The sequence below is a fragment of the Toxorhynchites rutilus genome, chromosome 2 (assembly GCF_029784135.1).
Source record: "Toxorhynchites rutilus septentrionalis strain SRP chromosome 2, ASM2978413v1, whole genome shotgun sequence".
NCBI classification, from domain to species: domain Eukaryota; kingdom Metazoa; phylum Arthropoda; class Insecta; order Diptera; family Culicidae; genus Toxorhynchites; species Toxorhynchites rutilus.
The window spans coordinates 245141163-245157992 of NC_073745.1; the positions used below are offsets into that span (position 1 = coordinate 245141163).

General features: G+C 38.0%; 1 protein-coding gene across 1 annotated transcript; it reads left to right on the forward strand.

Annotated features, from left to right (window-relative positions):
• Nucleotides 1-16048: 16048 nt before the first annotated feature.
• LOC129766784 (pro-resilin-like) lies at nt 16049-16625 on the forward strand. Its single transcript, XM_055767381.1, has 2 exons — nt 16049-16057; nt 16116-16625. The coding sequence occupies exons 1-2, from the start codon at nt 16049-16051 to the stop codon at nt 16623-16625; spliced, it is 519 nt and encodes a 172-aa protein (XP_055623356.1).
• Nucleotides 16626-16830: the final 205 nt, after the last annotated feature.

The following is a 16830-nucleotide window of genomic DNA, read 5'->3' on the forward strand; positions in this document are numbered from 1 at the left end:
CAATATATCCTTTGAGAAAAAAATAACATTTAAAGTTTGCCCGCAGATTATAAATAGTGGAAATTAAAACAGTTTAATTCTATGTAAATTATTAAAAATAAATCAATTTCATTTTGACTTTCAGCTAAACTGACCAGACGTCCCGCGTTACGCGGGACAGTTCCGCATTTCAACGAAATGTCCCGCAATATCAATATATTTCAATATCACAATTTGATCATGTTGATTCTTCTAAATGGATGAACCTCAAAAAACAGGAAGTGGGTTATATCTATGGTATAACCGCAAGGGTGACGTAGGACTATCGTTGATTTAAAGATCATTTGTTTGAAGTTGAATCAAAATCCATTCTGAATGAATGAATAAATGAATATTTGGGGGACTTCGAAAACGAGAGCGTTACGTTGGAGGCACAAGGTTTTATGCATCCAATATAGGATACGAAAAACCTTGATATGTATTATATGGATATTTTATGGATAGAAAACATTAAAATAAACTCTTTCGCTTGAATGTAATTTTTAATTCTAAGGGGAACTGGCAGATTATTTTCCCGCAACGATTAGATATTTCCACATTTTCCTCGATACTGGAAGCCCACCAGTGGTTGATGCTAACTCGATAACCACCTGTTAATAGCACTTGATTGAAAAATATTTGGTCACAGTGTTACATGGATAGAAAACATTAAAATAAACTCTTTCACGTGAATGTATTTTTAAATGAACTGGCAGATTATTTTCCAGCAATGATTAGATCTTTCCGGAACTTTCTCGATGCTGAATGGCATCCAAACGGAAAGAATTCTGCGCGTGTATGTGTCGATCCTTCGCCGTCCACCTCCTCCAGCACGTTAGGCAACGATGTTGTCTTGTCGATGTCCTCACGAAAAATGAATGCGTATCTAGGTAAGGTATTGTATCATAAAGACTTTAAACTTTCGCAGTTCATTCGTCTCTAAAATAGAATGCGTATCACCACCAGAATATCGCTTAAGTATGATTTTTGTGTGTGATTGAATCGAGAGAAGGTGTGGTTTACGATGGCAATTTGGAAGGCAAACTAGAGGGAATGAACTTTCTGAGCTCGAAACTTTCGGCGACTGAGCAATAATCGATTGCGTGGATACGGAAATATCCTACTGATGGGGAAGAATAATCTTCAGAAGCTTTCCTGCTAATTACACTTGGTTGAAAAATTACAAAATCAAATGTATTTGATCGCTGTGTTACATGGTTAGAAAACATTAAATTAAACTCTTTCACATGAATGTATTTTTAATTTCCCAGAGGAACTGGCAGATTATTTTCCAGAAATGATTAGATCTTTCTGGAACTTTCTCGATGCTGAATGGCATCCTAACGGAAAGAATTCCGCGCGTGTATGTGTGTGTGTAGCGATGTCTTCCCGGGGAACCGTTTGTGGCATCACTCTCCTCCTGATGGATTCCCTTCTGGCCTAAGGTGCACAAACAGGCTCTTGGTGACACCGTTCATCCGCGCTTTCATGATAAACGAAGAGCTTCACCACAACAGCGACAACATGCTCCAATCGCTGTTCATTTAGAACTGAGTGGATTTCCGAGCGGCGCTCGCTTATATACCGATTGGTGATTTCAATAGCCTGTTTCGAGAACAATTTTAAGGCTATTGAAACAAGTTTTTGGATCAAAAAGTAACAAGTATATAACGCGTAGACATTCTATCTTTCGAATGAAGTGTTTATCATACCATTTCGTTCAGTTGTTCAGGATCTATTAACGCTCAAAATCTCGGTCTCCGGCGTAACGCTTTCGGTTTCGAAACTTTGATTTTACACCCCGGTATAGAAATGAAAGACGTAGTCCTACGTCAAAAAACTTTTATTTGGCAGACTGTTCAAGAGCGCTTCTATTGCATCCAAAGATTAATACGTTGAGCTGGTTTCATCGCACCGACATTGGGCTTTTTGTTTAGAGTGTCAACTGGAAGCGACAGCAACAAAATTGGAAAATGATTTTTATAAAAGTCCCCTATTGATCCGCAGGGACCATCGTGAGTCAGATGAAAAGTTCACCTTTGGTTCCCTAGCTCGGTCAGGGCTTAACGTTTTGAAGAAGCCGGGAAAACTAGTGTATACTCGACAGGAAGAGGCAGAGTTGTTTGATGAAGTATCGTAAATGAAGCGCTGGGCGGTCATACGGAAGTTGGCCTGAACCTGAACTATGGCCGATGAAAAGATGTATATCGGCTTTTCGAGACTTTGGTGGTCGTCCGTCTCTCTATTTTGGCCATTCGCCCAAAAATTTTCTATCGGGCGAAGCTGAGGAATGTTGGGAAGATTGGTGGTCTTCGCGACAATGTTTATCTCCAGCCGATCCATCCTCCAGTGATCTTTTGGCATAATGGGTTGATCCCAGGCTCGGCATAAAGACCACATCACCTTCCCAACTCCGGCAAGCACTTCGTACTATATATCTCCCCATTCACCATATGACTCGAAAGAAGATCTGCTTGGACATTCCCTTTACGTCTGTCAGAGAAGAACTTTCTTCGAGAACTTAATGTGAATATATATCATTCGACGTCATCGCTTACCTGGGGAACGTAAAGTACCCGGTCCCCTGCCATTCGTTGAATTCTAGCATCAAGTACGTCTCGTTTTTCATTATGAGTACGAAAAGAAGTTTTTAACTTCTTTCGCCGGAAAGAAGTTTTTTACCAGCACCTCAAGCTACTTCTTCTGGGTGATTGCTTGCTACTCAGAAGTGGGGTGGAGCTTGCAGTATGGAAAAACAATCAAGTTGCTTGGCAGTGCAACTGCTGCGAATCAACATCCTTGAATCATTTTTGTTGTAGACTTAATAAACGTAAGATTTAAAGAAAATTTGTTCCTATAAATTATCTTTCATCGCCATCCGAAATTAGTCCACTTTTTTTTTGGATGCATACGTTAACATTAAAATCGATGGAAAATATATTGGAATTTTCGAGCATTCCATATGAAGAAAATTGTAGAATTTAAATTGTGCTTGCCAGGCGTAAATGCTCTGATTGAGCGAGTGATTTTCGGGCGTAAATAAAATCTAAACCACCGAAAAATCATATCTGAGTGCCGATACTCAGAAAGAAATAATACTGATCAGTTTAGACTCGCTAAACTATGGTTTATGTTCACATAACGTATAGGGCTCTATTCCAGAAAACGAGACGAGCAATTCGTCTCGTCTCATCTCGGCTTCAGTCACTGTCGAGACGAGCAAAATATCCCATTCCAGTACACGAGTTTCATTGAAATGTTTTATTTGGTAGACTGGAGAGACTTCAGTCAGTTTTTCTCGGAATGATCAGTGATGTCAGATGAGAAGACAAGTTTTTGTTTTGAGAAAAACAACAGTTTTAAAATTGATCAATCGATACTCTTTTCTCAGTGCCATAGAAAACATAACAAAAAGGAATAAATAAGTTTCATATATCTTTTGGTTTCATTGATATTTTTCCTCGAGCATATGGTTTTATCTCTCAGACGTTTTGTTATAATGGGTTTATTGGGGGCGATGTTTGTTCACCTAATCAACGATTTATCAAGAAAAGTTTTAAATCTATACATACGTATTTCCAATAAAGTAGTTGTTTTGAATTACTCATTTTCGTTCAATATGTGAAGACCCTTTTCGTGCCGTGTTAATATATTCAAAACAGTCATCTAGCATCCCTGGATATGAGTTCAATGTTTACATTTGGTTGTGTTGTTTGGAAGAGGCCCAATTGAAAATCTGTAAAATCTTGCAATTACTGAATTGAATTTAATGGTTGCAGTTGAAAACATAAATTGCTTATGCAATACTAGTTTAGCCGTGAAACAATTTATGAAGATAAAGGCGGAGCAGAAGAATACCGATGCTTTCAATAAACAAGGTGAACAAACACAACAAACAAACTAGACGATTCGACTGATTTATCGACGAGCGCGGCCAAATGGTCGTCGAGCCAGACGAGCTACTCGTCTGTCTTTAGTCGAGCTCGGCTTCTGGAATATGAAAACAAACGAAACGAGCGCTCGTCTGCTCGTCTCGTTTTCTGGAATAGGGCCCATATACACGACGTTTTGTTTTTTGTGCCCCGCGTTAGACCTCTGACCATCCGGTCACTTTACTTTCAGCTGATAATCATAATTCTTTCTTTTTAATAAATGTTTCAAGCTCCACATACAATGGTCCGTTTGTTACCATTAACTTCAATCAAAAACATGATGAATTGTAAGAAGAACGGAATACCCATTAATATTCATAAAAATAAGAATTTGATGTGATTTACCATCGGAAACTCGATTTATTATTTGTTGTTAAAATGTTATGGAAGTACTTTATAACATTCTTATAAATTAACTTAAGAGATACACAAACCATGAGCACTAACCAAAATTCTATGTTTACGAAATATCTGAGACTCTAAAAATTACTTACAACAACTGTAAATAAGTTAGGGGGCCTCCGTAGCCACATTGGTTGCACGTTCGCTTAGTAAGCGATCGATCGTGAGTTCAAAACTCAGGACCCTCATTGACCATCTTTGTGTTGTTACAGAATAACTACGTCCACGCAACAATCATCAGCGATGGAGATCGATCCACGGTCGAAATATGATCGATTCATCCATACATCTGCTCTGCCTGCCTGCAAGAAACATCGGGCTGCTGTTCTATAAATAACTCAACAATGATCAATCAACTGTCTCCGCTGTCCAGTCTTAACTGGATAATGGAAGAACAGATAGAAAACTCTTACGCCTAAATGGCTGCTACTGTGTAAATGTGTACTATATGGAATGGTATAGAAGGGAATACTCTAACGCCGAAAAATGGCAACTGTGTAATGTGCTAATTATAGATATGATAAATATGTGACATGTACACGATTAAAATTCGGCTCTGTTACAGCTAAAATGCCAATGAGCCTGAAATAAATAAAAGGGACAAAAAAAAAAAACTGTAAATAACTTTCATACTGTAATCCATCGGCGTCGGATTAAACCCGAACAAAAATCGCGCTAGTTAAAAGGCTTTGTCAAGCGGATGGATTGCGATAATGCGGAATTATTATGCTTTGTTGTTTTTACTCTTCCCTCCTCCTCTCATAATTAGTTTCATTTGTTTTCTGGTGGGCATCACCCACCAGGCAGAATGGGCCTACATAATGCACCGTGAAAACGATTTGTAAACAGCTTCGCACGATTTTCCTCAGCAGTCGGCCCTTGCATAAAAAGAGAGACCCACGAAATTGTAATGAAGCGGCGGGCTCTGCTTCTGTGTGAAGCGCCAGGGTAAGGTCACAGCAGAGCCCATCCACTGCCGAAGGGCACAATTATCTGGACCAATTCAATGGCAAGTGGCAATTGAGATTGCCAATTTTGATTATCATCAAGCAGCGAGTGGCCCAGAAAAAGATAATGGACAACTGCAGATCATGGGATGGATTCGTGAAGCTGGCTGCAATTCGCACTTTAACAGAAAAAGAAGAAATTATCCATGAATGGTATTTTATTTTTCAAACTCCCTGTTCGTTGTTTCCTTACTGTATTTTCTCGTAGATTTCGGATACGTATTTATTTTTAATAACTTCACCAGTGCTCACCATTGAAATATGTTATTTCGTTTTTCCCACGACTTTACTATCACACGCGTTCAAAAATGATCAATTTGTTCTCATTGTCCGTGTGTGTTTTTTTCTTCTCATCGTACCATTTGTTTTCATGCTGTTATGTAGATCATCTCATATACCACGCGAATGTACATATTGGTGTAAAAAATGGTTAAACACGTAACAAAAAGGGGAAAAGAAGTGTACACTGCAGAAGCTTCTCATGAAGGTGTGAAAGGGCACACATTATATAAACTTTTCCGCTCTCGTTTGGGTAAATTCGACCAGTAAACCAAAAAAAAATCCCGAATTATGCTCAATTTCTGATCGACCATATACTACAAAACCGTTCACGGAAACTTCACTATTTTTCAAATTTGCTTGCAGAGTAATTTCATATTAACTTATGTCACTAGCAAACCATGAAAAAACGAAAAATCTTGCTCTGAACAACAAAGAGTAAGTATTAATTTGTGCTTATTCTAACTATTCGACTCATTCGTGAATTTTCAGCTTTCTGAACAAATAGCCTGCTCTGGGAATCATAAATGCAACATCATCGACATTCTCTTTTGTTAATGACTCGGCGATAAAAGCATGTCCTGATGAGTTCAAAGATCAATAATGTAGAAGGAAACCTCGTTTATCAAACTATGTGGCAAAACTGGCGCCAAACCTTTCTACAAGGCCGTGGTTATCGAAAGAGAAAGTAATTGAAGAGAATCGATCAATGCAGATAGGTCGTTTTCAAAAGTTACGCAAGATGTCTTCTTTTGATGCATATTAATAACACACACATTTAACTGGCAATGCGCGCAAGAAAATTTCGCGAAAAGTTTTCTGCTTATTAATTTTTCCCAAAAACTGAAAACAATCTCTATTCTGAGCATCCTAAAATTGAGTGTGCACCTTAAATTCTTTCAAAACAAATTAACTTTTTAGTAAGATCTTTGCAAATTAGCGTACTTTTTGTGACGACAACACCAAACCACTGCTTGGCAGTGTTGGTTTTTGTTTTTTGAAAAAGTTCCTATCCTATCAAAATGACAAGTAAGAGGAAAGAAACAGATATTGTTACACGTACAATGATAATACTGCCGTTAACGCTCAAAGTGACACAAGCGCCAAAAGTGTAATTTTACTTTTCTTGTTAAAGATCGATAAAGAATACCAAATCCTTTCAAACAACTGCGAAGTTTTTCAGAAATGTGGAAAAATGGCCCCGTTGAAAACGGAGTGGCGCAAAAACACTTTTCCGAAAAGCTCGGCATGTCAAATAATTTTAAAACTTTGTTTAAAAATCTCGTCAACTATTTAAATTCATAAAATCAAACTCATCTTGAAGGAAAAATTTATCCTAGATTGAATTTGATTCTCACATATTGCAAATAAATATTGTAACTGAATAGTTAAAACTCATCAATTTAATTGTTGATTACAAGGATTCTCTAATATGTAGTGTCTTTGTATTCAGGCATCAAGGATAAATTATCCATCGAAACGCATCTTGTAACGAAACTCAAAACATCCTCGCGTAAACTGTATCTGCTTTACATCGTATAACTTCGGACGGCATTATCTTATTTAACAGCCACGGTTTCAGCTGGATTTTGGATCGGGAAAAATCGGTGACAGGGTTTGTTAAGGAATATGTTAACAGACCTAAGGAGTTCTGGAACAAGGTTTCTACACGGATAAGCCGGAAACCAATCTCTTTGAATCGGATGGAAGACAGATAGTGCGGAGGAAACCAGGAGCGGTGCTCCAGGTTCAGCATTTGGTTCCCACAAAAAACACGTCGGCGGTAGTCAGTTGATGTATGGTACATTGGTGGCTTTTAGAACTGGAACCATGGAGTTCATCGATTCGGCGATGGACAAGATGGCTTATTTGATCTTTCTGAAACGTAACCTGCAGTCTCCCGTTCAGAAATTGGGTCTCCCTCGTGATTACTACTTTCAACAGAATAATGACCCGAAGCAAACTGACCTCATCGTGCGGGAATACCTGCTCTATAATGTCGCAATCAACTCAAAACACCTCCGCAATCACCGGACTTGAACACTGTTGAGTATGTAAGGTGGGAAATCAAGAACCATCTTAAACATAAAAATTCAGAGAACAAAGCGAAACTCAAAACGACGATTGCGGAGATCTGGGAGGCGCTTCCGTCTACAGTGACCAGAAACCTCGCCTCCGCGCTTGCAGGAAGTGCTGGACACCAAAGGGGGGCCATAGCAAATACAAGGGGAATGATTGTTGTTATCGATCAACATTTCTGAACAGATTTAATTTTTTTTTAAGAAAAACTTGAATCTTTTCCTCACCGAGAGAATCGGATTTTGGGTTCTCTAGAAACGGGTTGCTCGTTTCTTTTCGCTCGGGTGCTGTCAGTTCGATCAATGATGGCGTCGAAACAACAAGCGCTTCGCGAGCGCGTTGTACGGTTCTTCGAAACGCGTGAAAGTCAAGAAAAAAAGTTTACAGTAGACCACTTTCGGTCTACTGCCATTTCCTATTCCTACATCCACAGAACCCTCAAGCAGGAGGACATCGTCTGTCGGAAGAAGACTAGATCCCCAGAGAGCTTGTACGAGCAGATAGCAACCATGTGCTGGACGACTATACCAACGAAGAGACGTTCACACCAAATGTATATGAATAATAGTTCTGAAAAGAACTAATACATTAACTCTTTTGATTGTTAAACGGTGGAATAAAACACGTTGCGACACGTGCGAAGCATAAACACAGGAAAATTACAGGAAAACTGGTTCTTATTTGCTGCTGCTACTGCTGTTACTATTGCTGCTGAGGTTGTTTCTGTTCTGCTTTGCTACCGCTCCTGTTGCTCAAGTTGGATTTGATGACCTTGTATCTTTTCGAGTTCTTCCTTTTGACATAGAACTATGTCTTCGATTTCTATATAGGAGGGTAACTCTACGATTAATGTAACGATTCATTATGAATTTTCAAACGCATATTACTCAAAATCGTTATTGTGACATATGTTGTGTTATATACCATTAGACAGGGAGTTTTTCCAGCATTTTTTTTTGCTTAAGACATGAGCAGTGAATAAAGTAAAAATAAGTTAATAATTTGACGTTGAATGTTAAATGTTATTTCGATTCTACTAACCACTCGTTTTCCCCACAACGCACGGAGCAATCTTTTTTGCCTACAATTCGGCGTTAGCTCACAATGTGATTAGATACGTATTATAAATTATTCTCAATTTGCCTTCGATTTGCATTTATCAGTTGACAGAATCAATGGAGGGACGATCTAGGAATGATCTTGAAGATGATACTGGATAGTTTCACTCTTCGCTTGGCCCAAAAAATCAAACGTTGACAAAGATTTTATTATATTGAAATTTAGGTCGTTGTGCAATCAATTCGTGCTCAATTCACGTTTTATCGTGTACGTCTTGCTACTAACAATTTATGTAATTGTGGTCCAGGATATCATTATATCGAGCATGTTGTTTGATTGTGTAAAATGCAATTAGTTGATTCAAAAAAAAAAGATCGAAAGGATATTTTGTTCATCAAAAGAGAAAAATACAGATTTTGAACAAGGAAAAAACTCAAACCAAATGCAATTACTACACACAATCATAGTCCTATGTCAAAATCCCGTCCGTGCCCCTAGGCCCAGACCCATCGACTTTTTTGGTTTATGACGTTAGCTATTTCCCAGTTAGAAAATGATTTCCGTAGAAAAAAAAAGTGAAATCCGTAGTGGAACAGCCAATTTTATGTATATTGGCTGGCAGAAGTATCACATAGATTGCGACACCTTTTACTTTTTTACTTTTTTACCTTTTTTACATCACTATAGAACATATGGGAATTTTTTCTTCAGAATTTTTCCGTTTTCTTTAAAAATTCTCCTATCTTTTCGCTTTACCAGCAACGGGCAGTGAAGAACACAACAAAATGAAACAGCTTAAATCAGACAACCCGTTCTTGTGTTTTGAACATATTTGGTGATTCGTCTTCATTTATATAGATGATAAAACCAAACAATTCAACATTCTTAGATGGCATAGTATTGTTCTCTATAACGGAAACTCCTTCGATGACGAAACGACTTTGCAAAGGAGATTAGGATTTTTGGAAATCTTATCATAAAATTTGTCACATTCCAGACCCATTTTCTGTTTGACAATTATCATAGCTTTAACGGTTTCAATATTGAATCGTTACTTTTTCGTTGTCCACAAATTGTTTGTCATAAAGAAATCCTTTAGACTGGTGCGGTATTACCAGGCAGATACAAAATATAATCAGTCAGTTTCACGAATTTCTACATTCTAAAAATTTGTATTCCATTTCTGAAAATATTTGCGCCTGATGACTCATAATTGACACGGAATCATTGCTCCACCTGTTTATCTAATTAATTTTAATTCCTTTAATCATTTTCACTCACCAAACGAAATGTTTTCATATAAACGAACAGGAAATTGTTTTTATTAATGCTACTTTGAATCTCACACCATTACGGAATGGACTAAAATAAAATCCATTTATTCTACTGTTTTTTTCTTGAAAAAGCTTAAAAATAATTTTTCGGTGTACTCCAACGCAGTATCGTAAAAAAAATCTCAGCTTTAAAAAAAATTAGTCTCCTGTATCCACTTGCATTAACTAGTGTTTTAAAAAAAATGTTTGCAAATAACTGGTCAAAAATACTTCATCCTCTTTTTGTTTAGAGTTCTAATAAATGAATGAAAAATGGACAGAAACTTCACACTCAAAATTGTTTTTTATCTCATGTTTTGTCATCCCAATTAATTACATTAACACGTTGACTGACACCGAATTTTCGCTCAGGCTGCGTCAGTCACCGGTGACTGAAACGTATAACATATGATAATAAAGGTAACTAATATAAACATATAAGCTTATAAGCATTCCCTTTCGAAAAACAGGAAGTGGGTTATATCTATGGTATAACCGCAAGGGTGACGTAGGACTATCGTTGATTTAGAGATCATTTGTTCGAAGTTGAATATAAATCCATTCTGAATGAATGAATAAATGAATATTTGGGGGACTTCGAAATCGAGAGCGTTACGTTGGAGGCACAAGGTTTTATGCATCCAATATAGGATACGAAAAACCTTGTTCTGAAGAATAATCTTCAGAAGCTAACCTGCTAACTGTACTTGATTGACAAATCACAAACCCAAATGTTATATATGGATATTTTATGGATAGAAAACATTAAAATAAACCCTTTCGCTTGAATGTAATTTTCAATTCCAAGGGGAACTGGCAGATTATTTTCCAGCAACGATTAGATATTTCCACATTTTCCTCGATACTGGAAGCCCACCAGTGGTTAATGCCAACTCGATAACCACCTGTTAATAGCACTTGATTGAAACATATTTGGTCACAGTGTTACATGGATAGAAAACATTCAATTAAATTCTTTCACATGAATATATTTTGAAAATTCCCAAAGGAACTGGCAGATTATTTTCAGTAACGATTAGTTATTTCCACATTTTCCTTGATACTGGAAGCCCACCAGTGGTTAATGCCAACTCGATAACCACCTGTTAATAGCACTTGATTGAAATATATTTGGTCACAGTGTTACATGGATAGAAAACATTCAATTAAACTCTTTCACATGAATATATTTTGAAAATTCCCAAAGGAACTGGCAGACTATTTTCAGTAACGATTAGATATTTCCACATTTTCCTCGATACTGGAAGCCCACCAGTGGTTAATACTAACTCGATAACCACATTTTAATAGTACTTGATTGAAAAATATTTGGTCACAGTGTTACATGGATAGAAAACATTCAAATAAACTCTTTCACATGAATATATTTTGAAAATTCCCAAAGGAACTGGCAGATTATTTTCCAGCAATGATTAGATCTTTCCGGAACTTTCTCGATGCTGAATGGCATCCTAACGGAAAGAGTTCTGCGCGTGTATGTGTCGATCCTTCGCCGTCCACCTCCTCCAGCACGTTAGGCAACGATGTTGTCTTGTCGATGTCCTCACGAAAAATGAATGTGTCTCACCACCAGAATATCGCTTAAGTATGCTTTTTGTGTGTGATTGAATCGAGAGAAGGTGTGGTTTACGATGGCAATTTGGAAGGCAAACTAGAGGGGAATGAACTCTCTGAGCTCGGAACTTTCGGCGACTGAGCAATAATCGATTGCGGGCACATACAATATTGGATACGGAAATATCCTACTGATGGGGAAGAATAATCTTCTGAAGCTATCCTGTTAATTGCGATTGATTGAAAAACCACAAAACCAAATGTATTTGATCACAGTGTTACATGGAAAGAAAACATTCAAATAAACTCTTTAACATGAATATATTTTGAAAATTCCCAAAGGAACTGGCAGATTATTTTCAGTAACGATTAGATATTTCCACATTTTCCTCGATACTGGAAGCCCACCAGTGGTTAATGCCAACTCGATAACCACCTGTTAATAGCACTTGATTGAAACATATTTGGTCACAGTGTTACATGGATAGAAAACATTCAATTAAATTCTTTCACATGAATATATTTTGAAAATTCCCAAAGGAACTGGCAGATTATTTTCAGTAACGATTAGTTATTTCCACATTTTCCTTGATACTGGAAGCCCACCAGTGGTTAATGCCAACTCGATAACCACCTGTTAATAGCACTTGATTGAAATATATTTGGTCACAGTGTTACATGGATAGAAAACATTCAATTAAACTCTTTCACATGAATATATTTTGAAAATTCCCAAAGGAACTGGCAGACTATTTTCAGTAACGATTAGATATTTCCACATTTTCCTCGATACTGGAAGCCCACCAGTGGTTAATACTAACTCGATAACCACCTTTTAATAGTACTTGATTGAAAAATATTTGGTCACAGTGTTACATGGATAGAAAACATTTAAATAAACTCTTTCACATGAATATATTTTGAAAATTCCCAAAGGAACTGGCAGATTATTTTCCAGCAATGATTAGAACTTTCCGGAACTTTCTCGATGCTGAATGGCATCCTAACGGAAAGAGTTCTGCGCGTGTATGTGTCGATCCTTCGCCGTCCACCTCCTCCAGCACGTTAGGCAACGATGTTGTCTTGTCGATGTCCTCACGAAAAATGAATGTGTCTCACCACCAGAATATCGCTTAAGTATGCTTTTTGTGTGTGATTGAATCGAGAGAAGGTGTGGTTTACGATGGCAATTTGGAAGGCAAACTAGAGGGGAATGAACTCTCTGAGCTCGGAACTTTCGGCGACTGAGCAGTAATCGATTGCGGGCGCATACAATATTGGATACGGAAATATCCTACTGATGGGGAAGAATAATCTTCTGAAGCTATCCTGTTAATTGCGATTGATTGAAAAACCACAAAACCAAATGTATTTGATCACAGTGTTACATGGAAAGAAAACATTCAAATAAACTCTTTAACATGAATATATTTTGAAAATTCCCAAAGGAACTGGCAGATTATTTTCAGTAACGATTAGATATTTCCACATTTTCCTCGATACTGGAAGCCCACCAGTGGTTAATGCCAACTCGATAACCACCTGTTAATAGCACTTGATTGAAACATATTTGGTCACAGTGTTACATGGATAGAAAACATTCAATTAAACTCTTTCACATGAATATATTTTGAAAATTCCCAGAGGAACTGGCAGATTATTTTCAGTAACGATTAGTTATTTCCACATTTTCCTCGATACTGGAAGCCCACCAGTGGTTAATGCCAACTCGATAACCACCTGTTAATAGCACTTGATTGAAACATATTTGGTCACAGTGTAACATGGATAGAAAACATTCAATTAAACTCTTTCACATGAATATATTTTGAAAATTCCCAAAGGAATTGGCAGATTATTTTCAGTAACGATTAGATATTTCCACATTTTCCTCGATACTGGAAGCCCACCAGTGGTTAATGCCAACTCGATAAACACCTGTTAATAGCCGCGCGTGTATGTGTGTGTAGCGATGTCTTCCCAGGGAATCGTTTGTGGCATCACTCTCCTCCTGATAGATTCCCTTCTGGCCTAGGGTGCACAAACAGGCTCTTGGTGACACCGTTCATCCGCGCTTTCATGATAAATAAAGAGCTTCACCGCAACAGCGACAACATGCTCCAATCGCTGTTCAATTAGAAGTGAGTGGATTTCCGAGCGCCGCTCGCTTATATACCGATTGGTGATTTCAATAGCCTGTTTTGAAAGCAATTTTAAGACTATTGAAACAAGTTTTTGGATCAAAAAGTAACAAGTATATAACGCGTAGACATTTTATCTTTCGAATGAAGTGTTTATCATACCATTTCGTTCAGTTGTTTAGGAGCTATTAACGCTCAAAATCTCGGTCTCCGGCGTAACGCTTTCGTTTTCGAAACTTTGATTTTACACCCCGGTATAGAAATGAAAGACGTAGTCCTACGTCAAAAAAATACCTTCCACTACTATAAGAAACAGTGGCCCTTATACGTTTATACATTTCCGTAGAATCGCTTTAAAGCCGTGGCACTCAACGTGTTAAATAAGCCTAAAAATTGTTCACGAGAGAGGTAGGTACGACGCAGGGAAGACAGCGTAACGGCTGGTTTGATGCCGAGTGCCAGAGAGCGACAGACAAGAAGAACCGTGCCAGGAACCGCATGCTCACTGCTGCTACGCGTCAGAACAGAGAAAGATACAGGGAGGCAAGAGCTGCCGAAAATAGAGTCAACCGTCGGAAGAAGCGCGAGTACGAGGAGCAGGTGCCCGCCAGCGCAGAAGACAACTTCGCTAGAAACGGCGTGCGGAGCTTCTATAGAACAGTCAACAGAGTCAGAAGCAGGAATTTCCCTGCGCCGGTGATGTGTAATGACAAGGACGACAACCTTACTGATAAACCGATGCAGCCAGGTGGAAGGAGCACTTTCAGGTGCTATTGAACGGTGAGGAGCAAGATGAGCAAAACAGAAATAGGATGAGGATTGAGGAATAGGATGAGTGTTTTCTAAGAGTAAAATTAGAAAACACTTTTTAACTTCAATTTGTAATGAGATGTAATATTATCACACGATTACACAACAGCATCATTAGCTATGTGGATAGCGTGTTCGTGTAAAACAGTCCTGCATTCCAACCGGCCTTGGTTCGATCCCCTTGACGTCGTTTGGACTTTTTTTTTTAGGTGCAATCCCAAAAAAGATAAATAAAGAAAAAAGAAACAGATGTCTGCTTCCATACATACCAACATTTTAAAGCGTTGGGGAACAGATGATTTCATTTGCTCATTTGACGCTACAAGACATGAAAAGTCATGGTTTCTGCCGAAAATCAAATGCTTTCTAGCAACGCTAGTTTGGGTGCAGCAACATTCTCTCTCAACAACGCCAATAAATGTTCAAAAGGTAACTATCCGGTTACCGTGACTTTTTGTCCAACTTATTAATAAACGTATTACAAAACGTCACAACTTTTTAAGCAATTATGTTCTAATAAGTCATCATTATTTTTCTAATTGAAATTCAAAAGCAGTCAAAATTACTTGCTTGGGCAATCTAGTGTTAATGACTATAGAAACTGCTTCATAATTTTGGATGCATTAATTGGCTTATTAAAAAATGTTTCGGGAATGTTGATTTTTGTCTCCTGAGTATTCAATTTTTTAATATTAAAACTAAAAAAAAAATACTCAAAAATAACATAAATAACTCAAATTAACATAGTTTTGTAGAGCACGAAAATTTCTATCATATAAATACTCACCCTTTGCCAAACAGCAAACAAATCCTTATGAAATGAAATAAATATAAAAACGTTATGAACTTATTCCCCAACCCAATATAATAAAATCTAATCCAAAGAACAAGAACTTACTACTTAATGAATAGTGTGATAGATCTTTCCACCTCTAAATATCGTGAGCTGCTCGCCTCACGATTTCACCTATCAAGTTCAACATCAACCCACCTTATAATAATCGTCTCGATTTTCGTGCGTTCCTCAACGTAACAATTTTCCGGATCAACTTGCAAGAGCGTTATGCACTTTTTGTCATAATTATGCGCACTAGTGGTAATCGGTGCACTCGTAGATTGGATTCGTTTCGGAACAATTTGGCATTGTTTGTTATTTGTGTGCAATACTGGCAGCCCAGCAGCCGAGAAGTAGTAATTTTCGCGCCAATGTTGCGACTTATGTTGCTCTCGTTTTTTCCGTGCCTCACAATGAATAAATGGTTCCCATGGTGGAAGCGTTGCATTATTATGCTAAATCCGGTGGACATTCCTAGTAACTAGTAGCGAACAAAGAACACTATATAAATGCAAAAGACCGCCAAGAACGGTATCAGTTTAGCGGTGATTTTCTGTCGATAAAGTAAGTCGGGTAGTTTCGTAGAAAAGTTGGCAAAATGTTCAAGGTACGTGATAAATCAGTGGAAAAGTGCAAGTGTTCTAAGAAAATTGTTTCATTGATAGGTCCTCCCAATCATCGTTGCATTGGCTACGAGCACTGTAGCATACGTTGCTGGAACAGGTTACAATATTGTAACAAAACACGCCACACAGTATTATGGAAGTGGTCCAAATTCAATCGACAATTATGGAGCATCGGGTTACAGTGGAAGTGGAAATTTAGGTTACCTGAGTAAAGCCAGCAAATACGACATTTACGATGATCAGTACGACCACAAGGATTATTACGCTTACCCAAAGTACAAATTTAACTATGGAGTTCAAGACGCCCACACCGGGGACCACAAGTCGCAGTGGGAAATTCGGGATGGGGATGTCGTGAAGGGAGGTTACTCACTGTTCGAACCGGACGGCACAAAGCGAGTCGTGGAGTATACCTCGGATAAACACAATGGCTTCAATGCTGTTGTAAAGAAAATTGGCATTGCTCACCACCCAAAATTTTACGGAACCGCTGGCGGAATCTCCGGAAGTGGATACGATGAGCATCACGGCGATGGCTACAGTTACTGAGAAGCGCCCGAAAGGTGAACTTAACTAGAGCAATTTATTTATTCATAACCATAGAACCTGAGATTATGCTACAGTAAAACGCGTAAAAGTGAACGAAGTTGTATGAAAGATTGTAATAGCCTGAATGTATACACTACTCAAATAAAATCTAATATCGAACGCTACATGAATTTGTTTCTTGTTCTCATTCAACGTTCGCAGTTTC